The 17,930-nt window shown below is 43.7% G+C and overlaps 1 protein-coding gene across 1 annotated transcript in view; it reads right to left on the bottom strand.

Annotated features, from left to right (window-relative positions):
* Positions 1 to 17,930, bottom strand: part of MYO1E (myosin IE) — a 153,301-nt gene that overhangs the window by 87,071 nt on the left and 48,300 nt on the right. The window contains exon 2 of the mRNA XM_066592536.1: positions 1,784 to 1,927. Within this exon, the coding sequence (XP_066448633.1) occupies positions 1,784 to 1,927 (144 nt within the window). The remainder of the gene's footprint in view (positions 1 to 1,783; positions 1,928 to 17,930) is intronic.

Genomic DNA, 17,930 nt, shown 5'->3' with positions numbered 1-17,930 from the left:
ATCGTGCAAGTTCTCATGGACTAATCATTCAGTGTTTTACATTCCTATGTGGAACACTGAACAATCAGTGTCTAAGGTCGCGATAAGTGCCCAAGCAGTTGCAGATTTTTATGCTGGTTGAAACTGAACGAGCGAGAACCTCAGGATTCTCACTCATCGTTCAGTTGTTTTCCTACATATAAACTGAACGATTATCATTCAGTTTTGCTCATTTGAACGATTTCCTGAATGATATCATTCTGTCTGAACGGGGCACAAAACGGGTGTCCCTCTTACAGGTGAACGTGGCCATGATAGTCACTTTCCCTTGCAGGGACTCATGCCAGGGAAAGAGTCGGGCTGGCCATGTGCCAGAAAACAGGCGTACAGCCAGGCTGAAAAGGCACGGAGCCTGAACTGTGGCACAAAATGTGCCAGTGTTGCAGCACTGGTGAAAAGAGCCCTTCCACTAGCCAAGTGCCATGGCTTGGGAGGGTGTAAGCAAGGTGCCCAAAGTGCCAGTGACATGTCTCTGCTCCCTTGCCAGAGAGCAGTGGCAGGGAGCGAAGAAGAAAAGCTCTGTGAAGCACTTACAACTGCAAGGAAGAGGGTGTTCCACCCCCTTTGATGTCAGCGGTGACACAGTTAGCGTGTCACCACTCGAGAACTGCCCCTATGACAAAGAAAGGTTTGTAGGCTAAGCCCGGCACCCAGGTGAGGACCCGGCGGCCATCCTGGGGAAAGATTTGCCTGCTTCACAGAGGCCAGAAAAGAGTCACAGCTGAAAATTGTGGCAGGAAACAGTTCGGCTGCTACTAAATGAAGTAATGCACAACAGGGGGAGAGTACTGGAGCAGAAATACAATGCTGCAGAGATGGGAGACATGTTTAGCCTGGAGAGTGGCCACAGGTCATCAAGTAAGGACATGTTGGGACTCTATAGCTTGGGTGTAATGCTCTGCAGGCAGAAGAGTGGGAGACTTCACCAAGGAGAAAGATGTTACAGACTGCATCAAGGATTACTGCAGGCAAGAGGACTCTAATTGGAGGGATGCTGACAAAAGTTCCGGGGAGCATCTATGACACAAGGACTGGAACGGCTTACCCTCTACCAGACTGATACTAGGACAGGATCTGGCAGAGGACTTTAACCTCCGGACGAAAGTGAGGCTTGGCCTCAGTTCGGTGTGCATATCATAAGACTTTAGTTTATTCGCAGGCTTTTGGGTTTCCTAGCAAGATCTAGTATTTATCAATACTATGTTCCAGCTCCCAATGCATCAGAAATGCTGTCATTTAATATTCCTATGGGTACACTCTAGGCCATAACATCCCCTGCAAGGTTTTGGGCCCTTCGGGTCTAATATAAGAGCCATTGATTTGCTTAGCACTGCACTGTTATTAATTGCCTCTTCCATTTGTACCACGTTTCTATGCTATATCATTTAACATTTGAGTCCTGCGTGATGTGTTCGCATAATTTTCATGCCTACAATACTGTGTTACCCTTTTAACTTGAAATGAATAAAAGATTGCTAAAAATGCTGTCACCAAGTTAAGGACTGGAATAGCTGCCGGATTCTAACAGATATTGGCCAAACACATGTCAAAACTGTATTCTTTTGTCATATATTTTCAGCCATTGCAAAAACAGGAGTATAGAAGACGCTCAGAGGAATTGCTTGGGTGTACATTTGATATACCTTCTGTCCAGCAATTAGTTAAAGTAGGATATTTCGCTGTGTAATCATACTAAGGCATGTTACTTCATTAATCCAACACCAAATACAGTGATAAAGGATACAAAGATGAAATCATCCATATAGCGCTTTTTCAAGTTTTCTACTATGGAATCTTCAGAAATTTTGGACAACAGGACCATATCATCCACTCCGCTGTGCTTAACATTATGGCTCTGCCAGTGGTATCTGTAATGTCCTTTGCTACCCTGCAAATAGAAGAAAAAACATTAATAAAAACATGACGTAATCCAAACCTGGAATCACATAAGCAGTTTTTGTAGGAGTCAAAATCAGAAACGGAGAGAAGCAATATGAGTCTTTCCTTTCTACATTTTTCCTTTTGGCTCCATTACTGGCTTTGTTATTTAAAAAAAATTGCCCCAAAATCACATGTGTGATATCAGCCTTACAGTGACCACATTTAAAAAATCATTGCCAAATTTTGTATGGCCCAGGTTTTTTACAGGTTCTCCTGCTCAAGCCACCACTTGCTCCCATAATGACTAGATGTATCCTAATAAACTCTTCTTGAATATTTACATACATATGGATTCAATTCATTTAGATATTCCCTAAAGTTAAGATGGAGCTGCTATGATGTATCCCAGCCTGGTTCTTCTTATATTGGGGTATCACCACTGTTTTCTAAAGTAACATTTCTTTTTGATAGTTGACCAAAGGGACTTTCTGATGAAAAGTTCAAAAAGTACTCTTTGAGCAAGTAGAGATATTTAAAAAAAAATGTTACAAATATTAAATTGGGAATCTAAATTTAAAGTGGCTTTTCAACATTCAAAAAAAATGTGTCCCAGGATAGGTAATGACAAAGAAAAATAAAATAACCATTACTCATCCCCTTCACTGTCCAGTCATGTCCACTTCCTACTAATACAGGAAGTAATAACGTCATGTTCACCCAATTATATCACACACAGCCAATCACTGGCCTCAGCAGTCACATGCTAGTCATGCACATATGATCGTTGAGGCCAGCGATTAGTTACAGCAGCACATGAGTGATGAACGTGATGTCAATGCTTCCTGTGACAATGGGGACCAGATAAGACCAGGTCGGCAGTGCTTGGTTATTTCATTTTTTTATGCTATTACTTACCCTGGGGCATGGTTTTCTAAAGGTCAGGAAAAAAACCTAAAACTTTAGTGCTTATTTACATGGGCACCAAATGACACAAGTACTGTGTGTGAATATGCACAGAACTTGCACTATATATTAACCCATGGTTTTCAATTTATATGAGCATTTTTCTTCTTGCACCGATGGGAAAGCATGTTTAATTTTTGTGTGATTCACGCACGAGAATAAGACATGCAATGAGTCGTGTTTTGCACATCACACAGACAATCTCAGGCGCGACTCAATATCAGCCATGTAATTACAACGTTAATGAAATTGTTAAGATACATGTTTAATAACATTTTTAATAAAATTTGTTCTTTAGACGAGGCCTATTTCTCCAGCAAAAAATAGTCCAAAGGAGCTAGGTGAAGGAATAACTGGTTTGAGTTGTCTTTGGTAAGTCTGGTGAAACTACAGCTCCTTAGAGGTATAAATTGAAGCTCCTGGGTCCCAATGCAAAATCTGTAACAGGACCCCCAACTATAATGCTTTATTCATACTACTAGGCTCCCTATATGGAGAAGAGTGGCCTTATGGGCCCCCTAAGACCCCTTGTCCACGGCCGAGGCGGAATATAGCTAGTGATATTCCGCCGCGGGTGATGAGGGGGGAGAGCTTATTTGCACAGTAAGCATTAGCTTCCCTTTGTGGGACAAAACTTTAAAGTGCAAGTAGGAGAAAAAAAATTAAACACAGGGGCGTAACTTATTAAGACTACACAGAACACAAGGGTAAATCTCTTGCTAATCTGCCCAGCACTTTACAGGACAAAATAGCACTGCATGCAGCACTATTTTGTCCTTTTTTTAGTGGAATTCAGTAACGGAGGTTCTGAAATGAAGTGAATAGGTCTTTACTTTCCAGCAATTTCTAGCATTATTTCTAGTACATCTGCTGGTCCGCAGGCGGGCTTTCTCTTCCTGCTAAACTCCTTACACTTTTCAAAAGTGAAGAAAGAAGCGGTGAATAAAAAAAAAAAAAAAAAAAAAGTGGTCACAAATTTTTGTGGAAATGTGTTTGGAGGTTCCAGCACAAATGTGAAAGTGGCGTTAAAAGTTTTAGAATCCCACAAGTTCCATAATAAATAAGTAATAATAATAATCATCTTTATTTGTATAGCGCCAACATATTCCGCAGCGCTTACACAGTAAGCACAGTATACTGGATACAAATACGCAGTACTGAATCTAGATATAACACAGAGGCCCAGTTGCATCAAGTGTGAAAAGAGAATTTGTAACTCTACCTCCACTTATGGGCAAGGAATGTATTCAGACAAGCGCTATATGGCTGCACACACATGTAAGGCAGATGTCACATTCTGGTACGCAGCGCAACAGACTGGTGATGTGGCTTGTTGTAATTTTTAATGCCTAAAAGACCTTTTAACAAAAAAAAAAATGAAGAAAAATGCTGTAGTAATTCAACTCTTCAATACATTTCCCATTTTAACTGCAGTTTCCTGCATTTCTGTAACTGAGGAATGTGTGGAATTTAGCAGCAGAGCTTTCAAATGTACAACCCTTCTGCCCACAATAAGATATTAGATCGCTCTCAGTGTAAACCATTTATTATCTGATCCTTCTATAACACTGAAACTGACAAACATTAAAACATAAGATAATTAAATATAATAAGACGGAAATCTCCAATTTTACATAAAAGAATTATATTCGACATGGGGATTATATTAAGTACTCTATCAAACTAGGGCTTGAATATTAATTCAGCTTTATGTCCGTTCATCATATGCAATACTATTAATATCTACATCATCATCAGTGGCTAAATCACAAGATTTGTGCACACAACTCCCATTATGACTACTCAAATCCAAGCAGAGGTGTGCCTTACATTGGGCATTGGGTGAGAGGAGCCCCTCCCATTGTGGGCATTGGGTGAGAGGAGCCCCTCCCATTGTGGGCATTGGGTGAGAGACATAGCACAATATACTAAATATAATTTTGCTATCCAAAGATTGCATTATATACTGGAAAAAATGATAGCCCAGAATGTGTTTCCTACCAGAACCCTCAGTCCTGCAGATACACTTTCGTCCCCCCCCCCAAAAAAAAAATTAAAATAATTAGAATGCAACTTTCACAGCAAAATAAATATTGCAACATGTGTAGCCAGATCTATTGTAAGGCCTTGGCTAAATATAGCTACAAATTATAATATATTAGTTATCAGCAGATTTTGTGAATCATTTAGAACAGTCAGTGAACCTGGAAAACCCGTTTGTCACTACGTTGCATGTAGTTATTATAGTTACTCACCTGTCATCCATATTTCTTCCCTTTAATCAGACTTGATTGGCTTTTGGTTTTTGTACCTCCACTAAATCCTGAACACTATCTTCCTTCCATATAAAGCTGCATTTACTCGGGCAGGATCCAGTGCGGAATTCACGCTTGTGCAATCGCAGCAGAAATTCTGCAGCGTTTACGGTATGTTCACATGGCAGAATCCACACTTGGAATTTGCCCTGTCAATGGGTAAAATTTGTATGCGGAATTCCAACATGGAAGATAGAATTTCTGTGATTTTCGACGTTGGAAATATGAACTGTGGCAAATTTACGGTTCGTTTCCAAGGCAAATTCTGCATGCAGATCCGCAACCAAATGTTGTGGATTTTGATACGGTTATTTGAGGCGAATTCTACTGTGTGAACATACCCTCACAGTACAAGCGATGTGGAGGGGAATTTAAAAAAAACCCTCCACAAGGTGCGGATATTTTCCATAGTAAATCTGCAGCATTTTTCAAAAACTCTGTGCATCCTCATTCCGCAGTATGCTGGGGAATTCAGCCCTTAAATTACAAAGGATGAACTCCGCAACTCGTCCGCAAGTAATAACGCAGCCAAATCCATACCATTTAAGTGTGGATTTGGCCGCCACGGAATTTTTGTGGAATTGCTGCACATGTTTGGTTGCAGAATGCCCACAGCGATTCTGCCATGTGAGAAGGTGGCCTAAAGGACTATCCGGTTCATTGTTCAAGATCTTACTCCTTGTTTGTTGTGTTACAGTACCACTTGGAAAGACAATTTCATAGGTCTAGTTTTCTATATAACCGCTACACTTTGTTCATGTTTTTATTAAAGCAGAGATCCTTCTCCTTCCACCATCTTCTGAACGTGCCATCATCAGGTTTAGGTAAATTAGAAGTTGTCCGATGACAGCTGCAATTTGAAGTGCTTGGACTCCAATGCGAAATCTGAAATGGGACCCTCCCCACCTACTATATGTGCCTTCTTTTTTGGCAGAGGAACCTTTGGGTCCCCATCAGGCTCCAGGGCCCTGATGCAACTGCTGCATGTAAACCCTCTATTGCTATGCCTCAGGCTCTCAAATAGAAGACCAGAGGGGTCTTTTCACAACAGCCTCCAACTTGTAAGTGCAGTACATATGGGAATCTACTGGAATACGGATCTGGTATGATGGAGGTCAGGATGCACACAGCATGTGTATAGGTTTTATCACACGGTGAACCCACACAGAAGAGTTGCAACTGTTTCCTACACTTTTTTTTGGCTGTTGGCTTATAAATACTGATACAAGATACACTGTGTGAAAGCGGCATGTTAGTGAATCTTGTTAATGGGGCTTAAGAGAAATTTGAGCGTTTCGGTCTCCAAAATCTGGGAGCTATAAATCACGAGAATAGCAAAGAAAATTCTAATTCAGTTGACTCTTGTATGCCTACACTGGAAACGCTGAAGGCAGAAACGACGTTACACACACATTGTGCGATCACAAAAATGTTATTTTTGCCCCATGAAAGTGATACCCTTTACACTCATTAGTAACGACGGGGTAGATAAAGAAAGTTAGGCTAATGAATAACATGCAGGGGTGTCGGAAAACCCCATTTAAAAACAGCAGACCCATAACGTTTTCCGTATTATCTACAGCCCAATAAACAGGTAGAAAAGGTCCTAATGAGAGTATTTATGCAAGTATTCATAAAGTTCGGACAATACTCATTAGTGGCAATTATCCATAATGATACAGCTAATAGATGGTGATTACCTTACCATCATCATCATCATCATCATCATCATCATCATCAATTAGAATGGCTATCGCATTCCTCGCTGTTGTGTTACACACTACAAAAGAGCTCATGATTGCTGGCAAACCGGGTATGAAGAATGACAGGAGCTCACAACAGGTGACTTACCACTCATGTTATTCAGAAATGGCGGGCTACTTGTCACGTGATTGGATCATCATGGCAAATGGGTGCATAATTAAAAGGAATTCAGGAACTGGTAATTTGAAAATATATTAGAAACATTCCGCAGCAGATGCAGCACATTGATATAAACCGAAACCCGATCACAGTTTCTATAGGAGATTCCACTCCCATATATACAGCACTTAATTTCATAGTTAAAGATTGACATGGGCTCTTTCAGATAACATAGGAACACATTGAAATTTATGTGTTGCTTCAAATAAAGTAGCCTATGAAAAAGGGAACAACTTGTGCAAGATGGCAGACAGATGTGCCTGCACATGGAAACCACATTAACACAATGTAGAATATACTACAAGTGCTTAAAAGTAAAACTAAACTCAATCTTTCTATATTAGTATGGGATCAAACTGCCTCTCTAAACCATAAATTGAACTGAAAGGACACACAAAGGTAAACTACAGACTATTAGTACTCCAACAAGAAGACTTCATGCATATAGAATATGAAAAAGACCAACTAAGCATGAGATATGATCGAGACCTTACTCCCAGGAGGAAAGGGTTCAAAGTGAAGCAGGACTCAATATCCTATACAAAGAGGAGCAGCTGTGATAAGTCTAGGTCAGTGGTGACAAACCTATGGCACACGTGCCAGAGGCGGCACGCAAAGCCCTCCCTGCTGGCACGCGTCACCACTGGCCGCTTGCCACATTAGTAAATGCCTGCAGGGCCCGCGGCTCCCCTGCAGGCATTTACTCATCACCTCGCTGCTTTCCGCGCTGATCCCGATGCACACTGTTACGTCAGTGTGCAGACGGGATCCTCCTCCACCGTCCTCCGACGTCTCAGACTTGGTTCCGCGAGCGCAGGGGGAGGAGGCATCCGGCAGCACATTGACGTCACTTTGCACCAGGGATCAGACAGAAGAGGAGCGGCGCTTTCACGAGGAGGAGGGGTCAGTATGTGGGTCTCGGGGGTGGGGGAGGCATTATTACTGCTGGGGGTGGGTGTATTTTTACTGCTTTGGGGACCGCTGGGGGTGGGTGCATTATTACTGCTTGGGGGACCGCTGGGGGGGGGGGGGGGGTCACTATTATACTGGGGTATGTTTACACATTGCAGAAATGGGCAGGGCCGTTTCAAAATAGACCGGGTGCAGATTTTGACTGCTTTTTGGATATGGAAGTGCTGCAGAAGTTTCCACAAAAATTTCCGCTGAGGCATCCAAAAAGCAGTCAAAATCTGCATGCTGTCTATTTTGAAGCGGCCCAGTCCTTTATAAAACGACAGAGGTAACATCATACGTCGTGATAAGCCCCGCCCCCTGACATGTTTGCATTTTGTGGTAAGTAAGTTGGTTTTGGGTTGCAGTTTGGGCACTCGGTCTCTAAAAGTTTTAATTACCATCACTGGTCTAGGTTATCTCCTAACACAATTGGGTGGTATGTATGATCAAAACCTGATAACATTTCCACATAACTGGCAGCCTAACATATTTATTATTACCATTTACCACATGCGGTAAATTGATCAACTACAACCTTAAAGAGGACGTGCCACTGGATAAAGTCAGCAGGGTCAGCTACATTGCTCTGCAACAGCGGCCCTATTGACTATCCCCCCCCCCCCCCTCCCACACCATATTAGTCTCGCTTCTCACGCACAGTCTCTATTTAGGTTCAGCTCCCGATGCTTTCAATATATGTCAAGTGTGCGGATCCTACCGCTCACTCTCAATGGTGATGTTGGATTCGATTGACAGTCCAATGTCACCCATGGAGAGAGAGAGGTAGGGATCACTTGTCCCAGAGCTAGACCTAAAAAAAGCTGCTATGAGCAAAGACAGGGGAGTACGGGGAAAAAAATGTTGGCTTTATCCATTTTCTTCAAGAGATAGTGCCATACCTACCCATGGGCTATGTGTGCTTCTGTGATTCTACAGGTTTCCATGAGCACAGCTTCACAGGTGAGGGTTAACTGAGCTGGCTGGGTGTGGAGTTCCTCCCACAAGTCAGTCCCCACTAGACACACACAGACAGACACACACAGACAGACAGACAGACAGACACACACACACAGACAGACAGAGACACACACACAGACAGAGACACACACACAGACAGACACACACACACACAGACAGACACACACACACACAGACAGAGACACACACACAGACACAGACACACACACAGACACAGACACACACACAGACACAGACACACACACACAGACACAGACACACACACACACACACAGACACACACACACACACACAGACACAGACACACACAGACACACACACAGACACACACACAGACACACACACAGACACACACACAGACACACACACAGACACACACACAGACACACACACAGACACACACACAGACACACACACACAGACACACACACAGACACACACACAGACACACACACAGACACACACACAGACAGACAGACACACAGACAGACAGACACACAGACAGACAGACACACAGACACACAGACACACAGACAGACAGACAGACAGACAGACACACAGACAGACAGACACACAGACAGACAGACACACAGACAGACAGACACACAGACAGACAGACACACAGACAGACAGACACACAGACAGACAGACACACAGACAGACAGACACACAGACAGACAGACACACAGACAGACAGACACACAGACAGACAGACAGACAGACAGACACAGACAGACAGACAGACACCAGTCCCTCTGCAAGAGGAAGCTGGTATTCCTTCAATCTAGGGTTTAGTTTTCCTGCATGCATTATGTGTGTGAACAGTGTCTTGTCCAGTGTCTGTGTAGGTGGCCAGACATTAGGTGTGGACAAACCTGTTCTGTGTTGCATGCTAGCCCTAGTGTGCTGGTGTGAACAGTGTCCTGTTTTGCTGGATTGTGTATCATCTCTGGGCTAGTGAGGCCCTTAGGTTCCAGTGAGAGGCCGCCCTTGTCAGGGTGATGCCCTGCTTGCAGGCAGGGTTCTGGTGGATGTTGTCTTGTTAGAGTAAGGACTCGCGAGATAATGAGCACCCTTGAAGTTCAGGCTCGTAGGCTTAAGTAAATTGGCCAATCTACAAACTAATACCAAGTACTTTTATAGCAATTCCCTCTGTTATGTGTGCAGGTATGCAGGGTGAGTGTTTTGGTCGCTTGTCAGTCCATGAGTCCAGTTCTCAGTATGCAGTTCACTGTCCCTTTGGTGTTCCAGCCAGCGCGTTCTGTTTGAATGCGATACCACTCCTGCGTCCGTGCTGCGTCGAGGTGCACCCAGTAGACATAATAGTGTGGTACTGCAGCTCAGCTATCTATAATAACATACTGAGGAAAGGAAAATCTGTCAATAAAGGTCCCTTTACACGAGGCAATTATCTTCTGAATAATTGCTGGAAACAACAAATTCGGGTGATAGTTCCCTGTTGGGAACTCTCTCTCTCTCCCCCTCCCCTCCCACTCCCCATCCCCTCTGCAACCCTCCGCTCACCCCTGCGGCCCCCCCGGATCTTCAGGGACGAGCCAGCAGGTACTCGAAAAAGGTGATGCTCTCGAGTATAATCGCCTTACAGAGTATGCTCGCTCATCTCTATACACCAAAAATCCGGATGCAGCTTTTTGGCCAGAAAAAAACCTCAAGTGTGTGAAAACTGGAAGTATATATTACACTCAAATTTCAGGCAGGTGATCTCACATCAATATAGTGATAGGTATATTTTGATACCTAAAGCTGAGAACGCTAGTCAGATATGGACCCGTGAACATGTGTATGGCACATTCTACAAATTCCCATGCAGGCCTAGATGATAGTTTCTTAATATGCTGAAATTTCCTCACAAGCCATAATTGGGGTATAACTAAATATGTGAAACTTTATATCAACAGCAGCTCTCTTGCGGGGCAGCCAGGTTATTACTGAGCGAAAATCAACAGGAAAAATAGATGGAAATGCCAGGAAGGCTAGAGGATCAAATCTTTATCCAATTACTCAAATTTCAGGAAAATCAGGAAGAAAAAAAAATGTGTAAAACATAAAACTGGTAAAACTTCAAAGAGTTAATGTGCTGGTTGGTCAGAACTAAACATTATTCTGCTGCATCTATTAAGCTAGAAAAACAGGATGCCCCCTCTTTCTTAAATAAAATGCAATCCATTTCTTACTGTTGCCTTAGTCATCAACATCTGCAGATGGTGGTTTCCCAAATAAAAACACACTGCTCCTTATTTGCTTGCCATTCAGTCTTAGACCCCTCAGAAGGCATAATTTCAGCCATTTCAGTCAACTGTAAGCAAAAAATGTAACACGGAAACCGAACGCCTTTTTCTACATAGCACAGGCACCCATAACCCTCACACAGCTGCACTACTGCTCACCATCATTTACCAGAGCTAGAACGGTTTGGGTAGATGGGGCACTTCTGCTCATCTACTAGCTTATGTTAGTCTAATCATTTCTGTAGTATACTTGGATTAAAAATTGTGTTGCTTTACCACTCCATGTCGTTACAGAGCTTTACTAGTAACAAGGAAACAGGATAATTTCCATAGCAACAGGGAGAGGCGCTATCTTCACAGACAGCTCCCCTGCACTTTCAGGCTGCAGGCTGACAAATCTGCAGAAACTATGATAACAATCTCCACAGTCTCTGACTCTCCTGCTGTTACAGTGTATGGGTGTGCATCTGTGTGTGTGCACACACACATTACACAAACTATAGTGGGTTTACTAACCATTTGACCAGAATGTCTCTAAATGCCCGATTGTTCTGGGAAAGCAGAGGGGCAGTCATTCAGATGCTGCCTCCCTGCTAAGACAGTGCAAGTCACTATGGGAAGTACGGGCAAGAAATTGCAGGACAGTGTACTACTGGCAGAATTTTAGACTTGCTACACACCCCTTCCCTGAAAATGCAATGCAAACACCAGAACAAGGAAAAAAATGGGGAAGACTATCTGAAAATCAGAACTTGCAGACCTGAAACAGGGTGCAAACAGCAGAAAATGGGTGGGTGAGGAGAATTGGTATATTTTAGAAAATTTGTTGAAAACTGCCAGTGTGCACCGGGAATCAGCGCTGAGCAGGGAAATAGCAGAGCTAACTACAAGGAGAAGATAAGTATATGGGTTGGGGGGCTATTATTACTGTGGCTACTGTGGGGTCGATAGTACTGAGGGGATTAATATTACTGGGGCCACTGTGGGGGTCGCTATTACTGGGGCCACTGTGGGGTTCGCTATTACTACTGGGGCCACCATTAATTCATGGGGTGGATTTGCTATGGAGTTTACAGTAGCTGTAGCAGCAAAGTGGGTGAGATTTTGAAAATTTCATCCAAACGCTGTGGGAAAAAAAAATCAGCACAAAACCTGTGTGGATATTGACATGTGGTGCGGGATTTAATTCCACAATATGTTATTTTAAATATAATGTATATCAATAGCCCATCCAGTGCTACAGCATTATTCTGCTTTTTCTTTAAGCAGCCCTGTCTGTTTAACAAGCTAAAAATTATATGTTGTGATAAGCCACGCCCCTAAACCCTCCCCTGACCACACCTTGGGACTCCGAGAAACTTGCTTCAAAAAGGGCTTCATGGCTGAAAAAGTTTGGGAACCACTGACCTATCCTATACTACGACTTATTCTACATAACTGTGGGAAGACGTAGTAGACTAGGACTTATTCTAGATTACTGGTAGTAAGAAGTAGTACACTAGGATTTATTCTAGATTACTGGTAGTAAGAAGTAGTACACTAGGACTTATTCTAGATTACTGATAGTAAGAAGTAGTACACTAGGACTTATTCTAGATTACTGATAGTAAGAAGTAGTACACTAGGACATATTCTAGATTACTGATAGTAAGAAGTAGTACACTAGGACTTATTCTGCTCAGATGTTAGTCACAATTTCCCTAAAAGTAAGTTACATTGGCTGGGCATAATTCCGGATAAGTGCTTAATGGCAGCCCTACTTATAGACCCGCATTAACACGGTATCCCTGATTATTATTGCTAAAGTGTACTTGTGTGCTTTACAAAATAATTGCTCGCCGTTTAATAGTCCTTATTTCATGGTCATAAAACCTTTCGAAGTTTGTTCGTGAAAAGTTTGTCCCTTAAGTCAGCAAATGAAGGAAGTTAGTCATTAGGGTTTTGGCTGAGAAACCATCCCCCGATGACCTAATTGTTCCTATGTATTAAACGTCCCATACGAGTATGCCTTGGTTACACCCTCTCTAAAGTGCTCTAAATTGCCATGTCTTTGACTTTCACATTTCATTGAACTGCTGCCAGATAGAAGCACTTAATTGTCCAGACAGGAGCCTGTCAACAGGAACATTATACAGTATCACCTCCTGAAAAGTAATATGGTTGGGAATACGACACTTCATGCAACATACAAGCTGCCCAAGTAACTATTATTTTTACACAGGTGTAGAACACAATGCAGGTCACAGCAAATGAATGAGGCCCAATGTCCACAAGCAAAATAGAATTAGTAAAACTGCGCAGGTCTCTCGCACACGTGATCTGCGCCCATAGGGAATCTTCGGACACCTGCAGGTAATTAAATACCTGCGGATGTCATTTTTTTCCTGGTGCGCGGATCGCACCTGTGGGAAACCACCCGCAGCATGCTCCATTTTGTGCAGTTTTCACGCACGGACGGCTCTTGCGGCTTCTATTGCAGCCAATGGAAGCCGTCCGGTCCCGCGGCACAACAGCAGCTGTTCATGTGCTGTTCCGTGGGAAAGCAGGAGTTAAAAAAAAGTGCATAGCACATGCGTGTGACACTCTGCTGGCATGCCAAGCACATCCACCGGGCCGAAGAAAGTAGATCCGGCTGCGACGGAGCGGAGACCTGCAGCGTCCGGACAGGTAAGTATAATCCATTTTCTTGGCCTCATGGCTATGGGCCAGGAGGGATCAGCTGTAGGATTCTGCACGAGGAATCCGTGCAGGCCCGAATTTTCCTGTGGACATGAGGCCTCAGTGACTCTCAGGGCAAAAACCAGTGGCCATATGCACAACTACACTCGCCATTATGGAGAGTAGTTACGCATGAAGTGCTTCTTTCTTCCCCTTCTCGGACTTTTCAAACTCTGCTCTAGCGCACAAGTTTGAGGAAGACACCGAGAAGATAGTGTAGGACCTATCTTTTCTCACCCGTACCATTAACGGGCAAGAATACCGCTAATGAAAACCAAACCATTGAAATTAATGGTTTCGTTTTATCCTGCTATGCAGCTGTGATTATCACGACTGCATAACGGGCCGAAATCGCACCCATGTGTTTAAGCCCTTACCACCGGGCTGCAGTGAGCATCAAAGAATGGCTAGAAAAGTAACAACTACTGCAGAGTCGATGCAACACCGAAAGTCTAACCTGTGTGTATGTGGATCCTGGGATCTGCAATCATACCAGGAATACAGACGCCATGTCCATGCGCCCAGCAGACAGTTGGACACGGATGCACGAATACTCTCCATAAGATACACAGTAACATTGGTGGGTGCACCATTAAACAAGGGCAATTCAGAGGGCATTGTTTATGCATGTGCCCTATTTTATCAAATGCATCAATTAAAAAAAGCAAAACATTAGGTGCCACCAGCCAGTTTCTAGGCACATTTACTACCTGGCTTTTGGGTTTTAGCATTGGAGTCTCACTTCAACTATACGAATGTGTCATCTCAATATAAAACATACAAAACTTACTATTACACCCCAAGAGCAGAATTCCGGAATTGCTAAATTGAGGTAAATATACTATAAAATTTAAGCCCGTGCCATGAAGAATGCATCAACCCTATGGTCACTTTCAGACTAGTCAGTGTTTTGCAGATCACAGTACAGAGCTAATATAAATCTATGTATCTAGTCACATGGCCGTATTGTTCATGGATATTTTTTAAAGATGTAACATGACCTATTTTTTTCAGTTTTTGCCTGTGTACTAGTACTATTTTCTATTATGCATATAATAATAATCACCTTTATTTATACAAGGCCAAGCATATTCTGAGCGCTTACAAAAAACGGGGATAGAGAAAGACAAAAGTACAAAAATACAAAAAACACGGTTACATAGTAATCAGTTGATGGAAACAGTAGGGGTGAGGGTCCTGCTCCAACGAGCTTACATACTACAAGTAATAGGGTGATACAGGAGGTAAAATGGCTGGAGATGTGCACTGTATGACGAGGTGGAGTAATGCTATGCACGTAGACAATGGTCAGGCCGTATAGTGGCTGAATCGGTATGACTGCAGGGGTGGTTGATGGCGGCTAGCAGGGGTTGCAGTCACTAGGACAGGGAGCATGTTATCAGGCGGAGTACAGAGGGGTTTGGTTTAGGGTATGCGGTATGCCTCCCTGAAGAGGTGCGTTTTTAGAGCACGCCTGAAGTTTTGTGTGTCAAGGATTGACCGGATAGTTTTGGGTAGCGCGTTCCAGAGAACTGGTGCTACTCTGGAGAAGTCTTAGAGCCAGGAATGAGAGGTTCAAATTAATGTGGCACTCAGTCTGATTTCGTTAGCAGAGAGTAGGGCCCAAGGCTGGGTGGTGGATTGAGATGAGGGAGGCAATGTAGGATGGCGCAATGCTATGGAGAGCTTTATATTTAAATTTAAATTGTATTATGTATTTGTTGGGCAGCCAGTGCAGTGACTGGCACAGGGCAGAGGCGTCCGAGTAGCGGCTGGACAGGAAGAGGAGTCTGGCTGCCGGATTCAGGATGGATTGGAGAGGGGAGAGCCTGGAGCAGGGAAGGGCGATCAGTAGCGAGTTGCAATAATCGAGGCGAGAGTGGATGAGGGCAACAGTGAGCGTTTTAGCGTGTCTACAGTGAGAAAAGGGCATATTCTTGCAATGTTCTTGAGGTGCAGCTGACATGTTTGGGCCACAGATTGGATGTAGGGGGTAAAGGAGTTGAATATGACCTCAAGACAGCGAGCGTGCTGTCTGGCAGTTATGGTAGTGCCACACACTGAGATGGAGATGTCAGGATGAGGTCAGATAGCAGAGGGCGGAAACACCAGGTGGTCAGTTTTTGGGTAGAGAGAAGACATAGTGTTAGAGGCAGCGGACAGACAGTCGGTGATATTTTGGAGGAAAGGTGCAGAGAGGTCACGGTAAGAGGTGTATAGCTGGGTGTCGTCAGCGTAGATGATATAAGGATCAGTGTTAATCCAGTAGAAAACCAATGACTGTAAATAAGGAGGTAAATACTGACGACATATGGTTGTAATGTCATGTGTAACAGGTCCGTATTACAGACTTGTACAATGCGCTCATCTGAACCGGCTGCACACAACTGGATTTGCATTGTGGAATCAGGAGTGGGCGTCCACCTCTCGTTTCTGCAGCAAATACCTTCCATAGCATGCTATGGAAGAGTGATTCTTCCTACACACGAGCGGAAACCAACTGCAGTTTCCGCGAGCGAAGAGAAAAAAAAAAATGAAATCGGAGCATGTTCTATTGTTAGGCAGATTATGTGCGGACAGCTTCCACTGCGGAAAGGTTACGGATTCCACCTAGCGACAGTGTGGGGGAGAAAAATGTGAAAAAAATAAATCTATACTGTCATGTCTGATGGTAGCTCGCTCGGTCCATCCGCAGTACAGAAAGTAAACAGGTACGCAGGGTCACCAGCTGCTGTCACAGCCGGATTTGTCTGCGGGCTCCTGCATGCGGAATCCGTCTCTCCCGTGTGCAGTCAGCCTTAAATACTGAGCGACCAGCTTTAGGAATCAGAGTCGACTTACAATATAAGGGTGGCTTCACACAAGCGTGTTTTTGTGCGTACATAAGTGCGAACCCATGTATGTGCGAAAACACGCGTGAATGCAGGTCCGTGCATTGCCTTCAATTGAGCCGTGGTTGCTGTCGGCGGCTCCATTGAGGGCAATGGTCTGCTGGCACCCCTGAATTTTTTTTCAGGGAAGGGCTTTACATATAAGCCCTTCCCCGGAAAAACAGAATTTTAGTGTAAAAATAAAAAATGCACACATTGTCTTCAATGTAACCCTCCCCCCCCCCAAAAAAAAAGAACTTACCTGTCCGCTGCTGTCGTGTCACCGCAGGGATGAAGAACACATCTGCCGCATGCGGCAGATGTTTCCTTCATTCCCGCGTGGAAAAAGAATTCTCTGCTGCACCTGCCACAGCAAAGGAATTCTAAATCCCCTCGGGGAATAAAGAGTTCCCTACTTAAGCTGTCACAGATGACAGCTGCGGTAGGGGATCCAGCTGCTGACAACAAGTAAAACACGTTCATCTGAAGCCACCCTAAAGGTGTGGTATCATATTGTAGACTCAAAATAAAACTTTGTCAATTAATTTAGATTTCTAGAATCAGAGAATACCGAATACATTGAAAAGACAAAACTCGAGTTTGCATATAAATTATGTAGACTGTGTACTGCATGTTCATACATAAGAGCAGTCCTCTCCATTATTTCTGCATGCTTCGTTGTACGCCATTCGCAGCAAATGACTGGCTTGCGGGCACATAGTGAAGGAATGGGAATGAGCATTAGAGTGCTTTCACACTGGCCGGAATTAGCCCACAATCCAGACCAAAGCCAGCAGCTTATTCTGCCGCTGCAGAATTCCACATTGGTACAGCTGATGGAGTGTCCTGCAGGTTAATTCTACCAGACATATACCTCTACGTAAACCTTGTTCAGGAAGCGGTAGATGGTCATACAGGACAGAATTAGTCTGCACAGACATTTCTGCGTCATAAGGTTATCCCGATGAGGCTTGAATTCCGTACCTGGTAAAATCCATGCGTCCTTAATTAGAAACCGCAGGACTTAATTCCGTGGCAGA

Source organism: Eleutherodactylus coqui, chromosome 2, assembly GCF_035609145.1.
Source record: "Eleutherodactylus coqui strain aEleCoq1 chromosome 2, aEleCoq1.hap1, whole genome shotgun sequence".
In the NCBI taxonomy this organism is placed as follows: Eukaryota; Metazoa; Chordata; class Amphibia; order Anura; family Eleutherodactylidae; genus Eleutherodactylus; species Eleutherodactylus coqui.
This window is presented reverse-complemented; position numbering and strand designations above follow the sequence as displayed.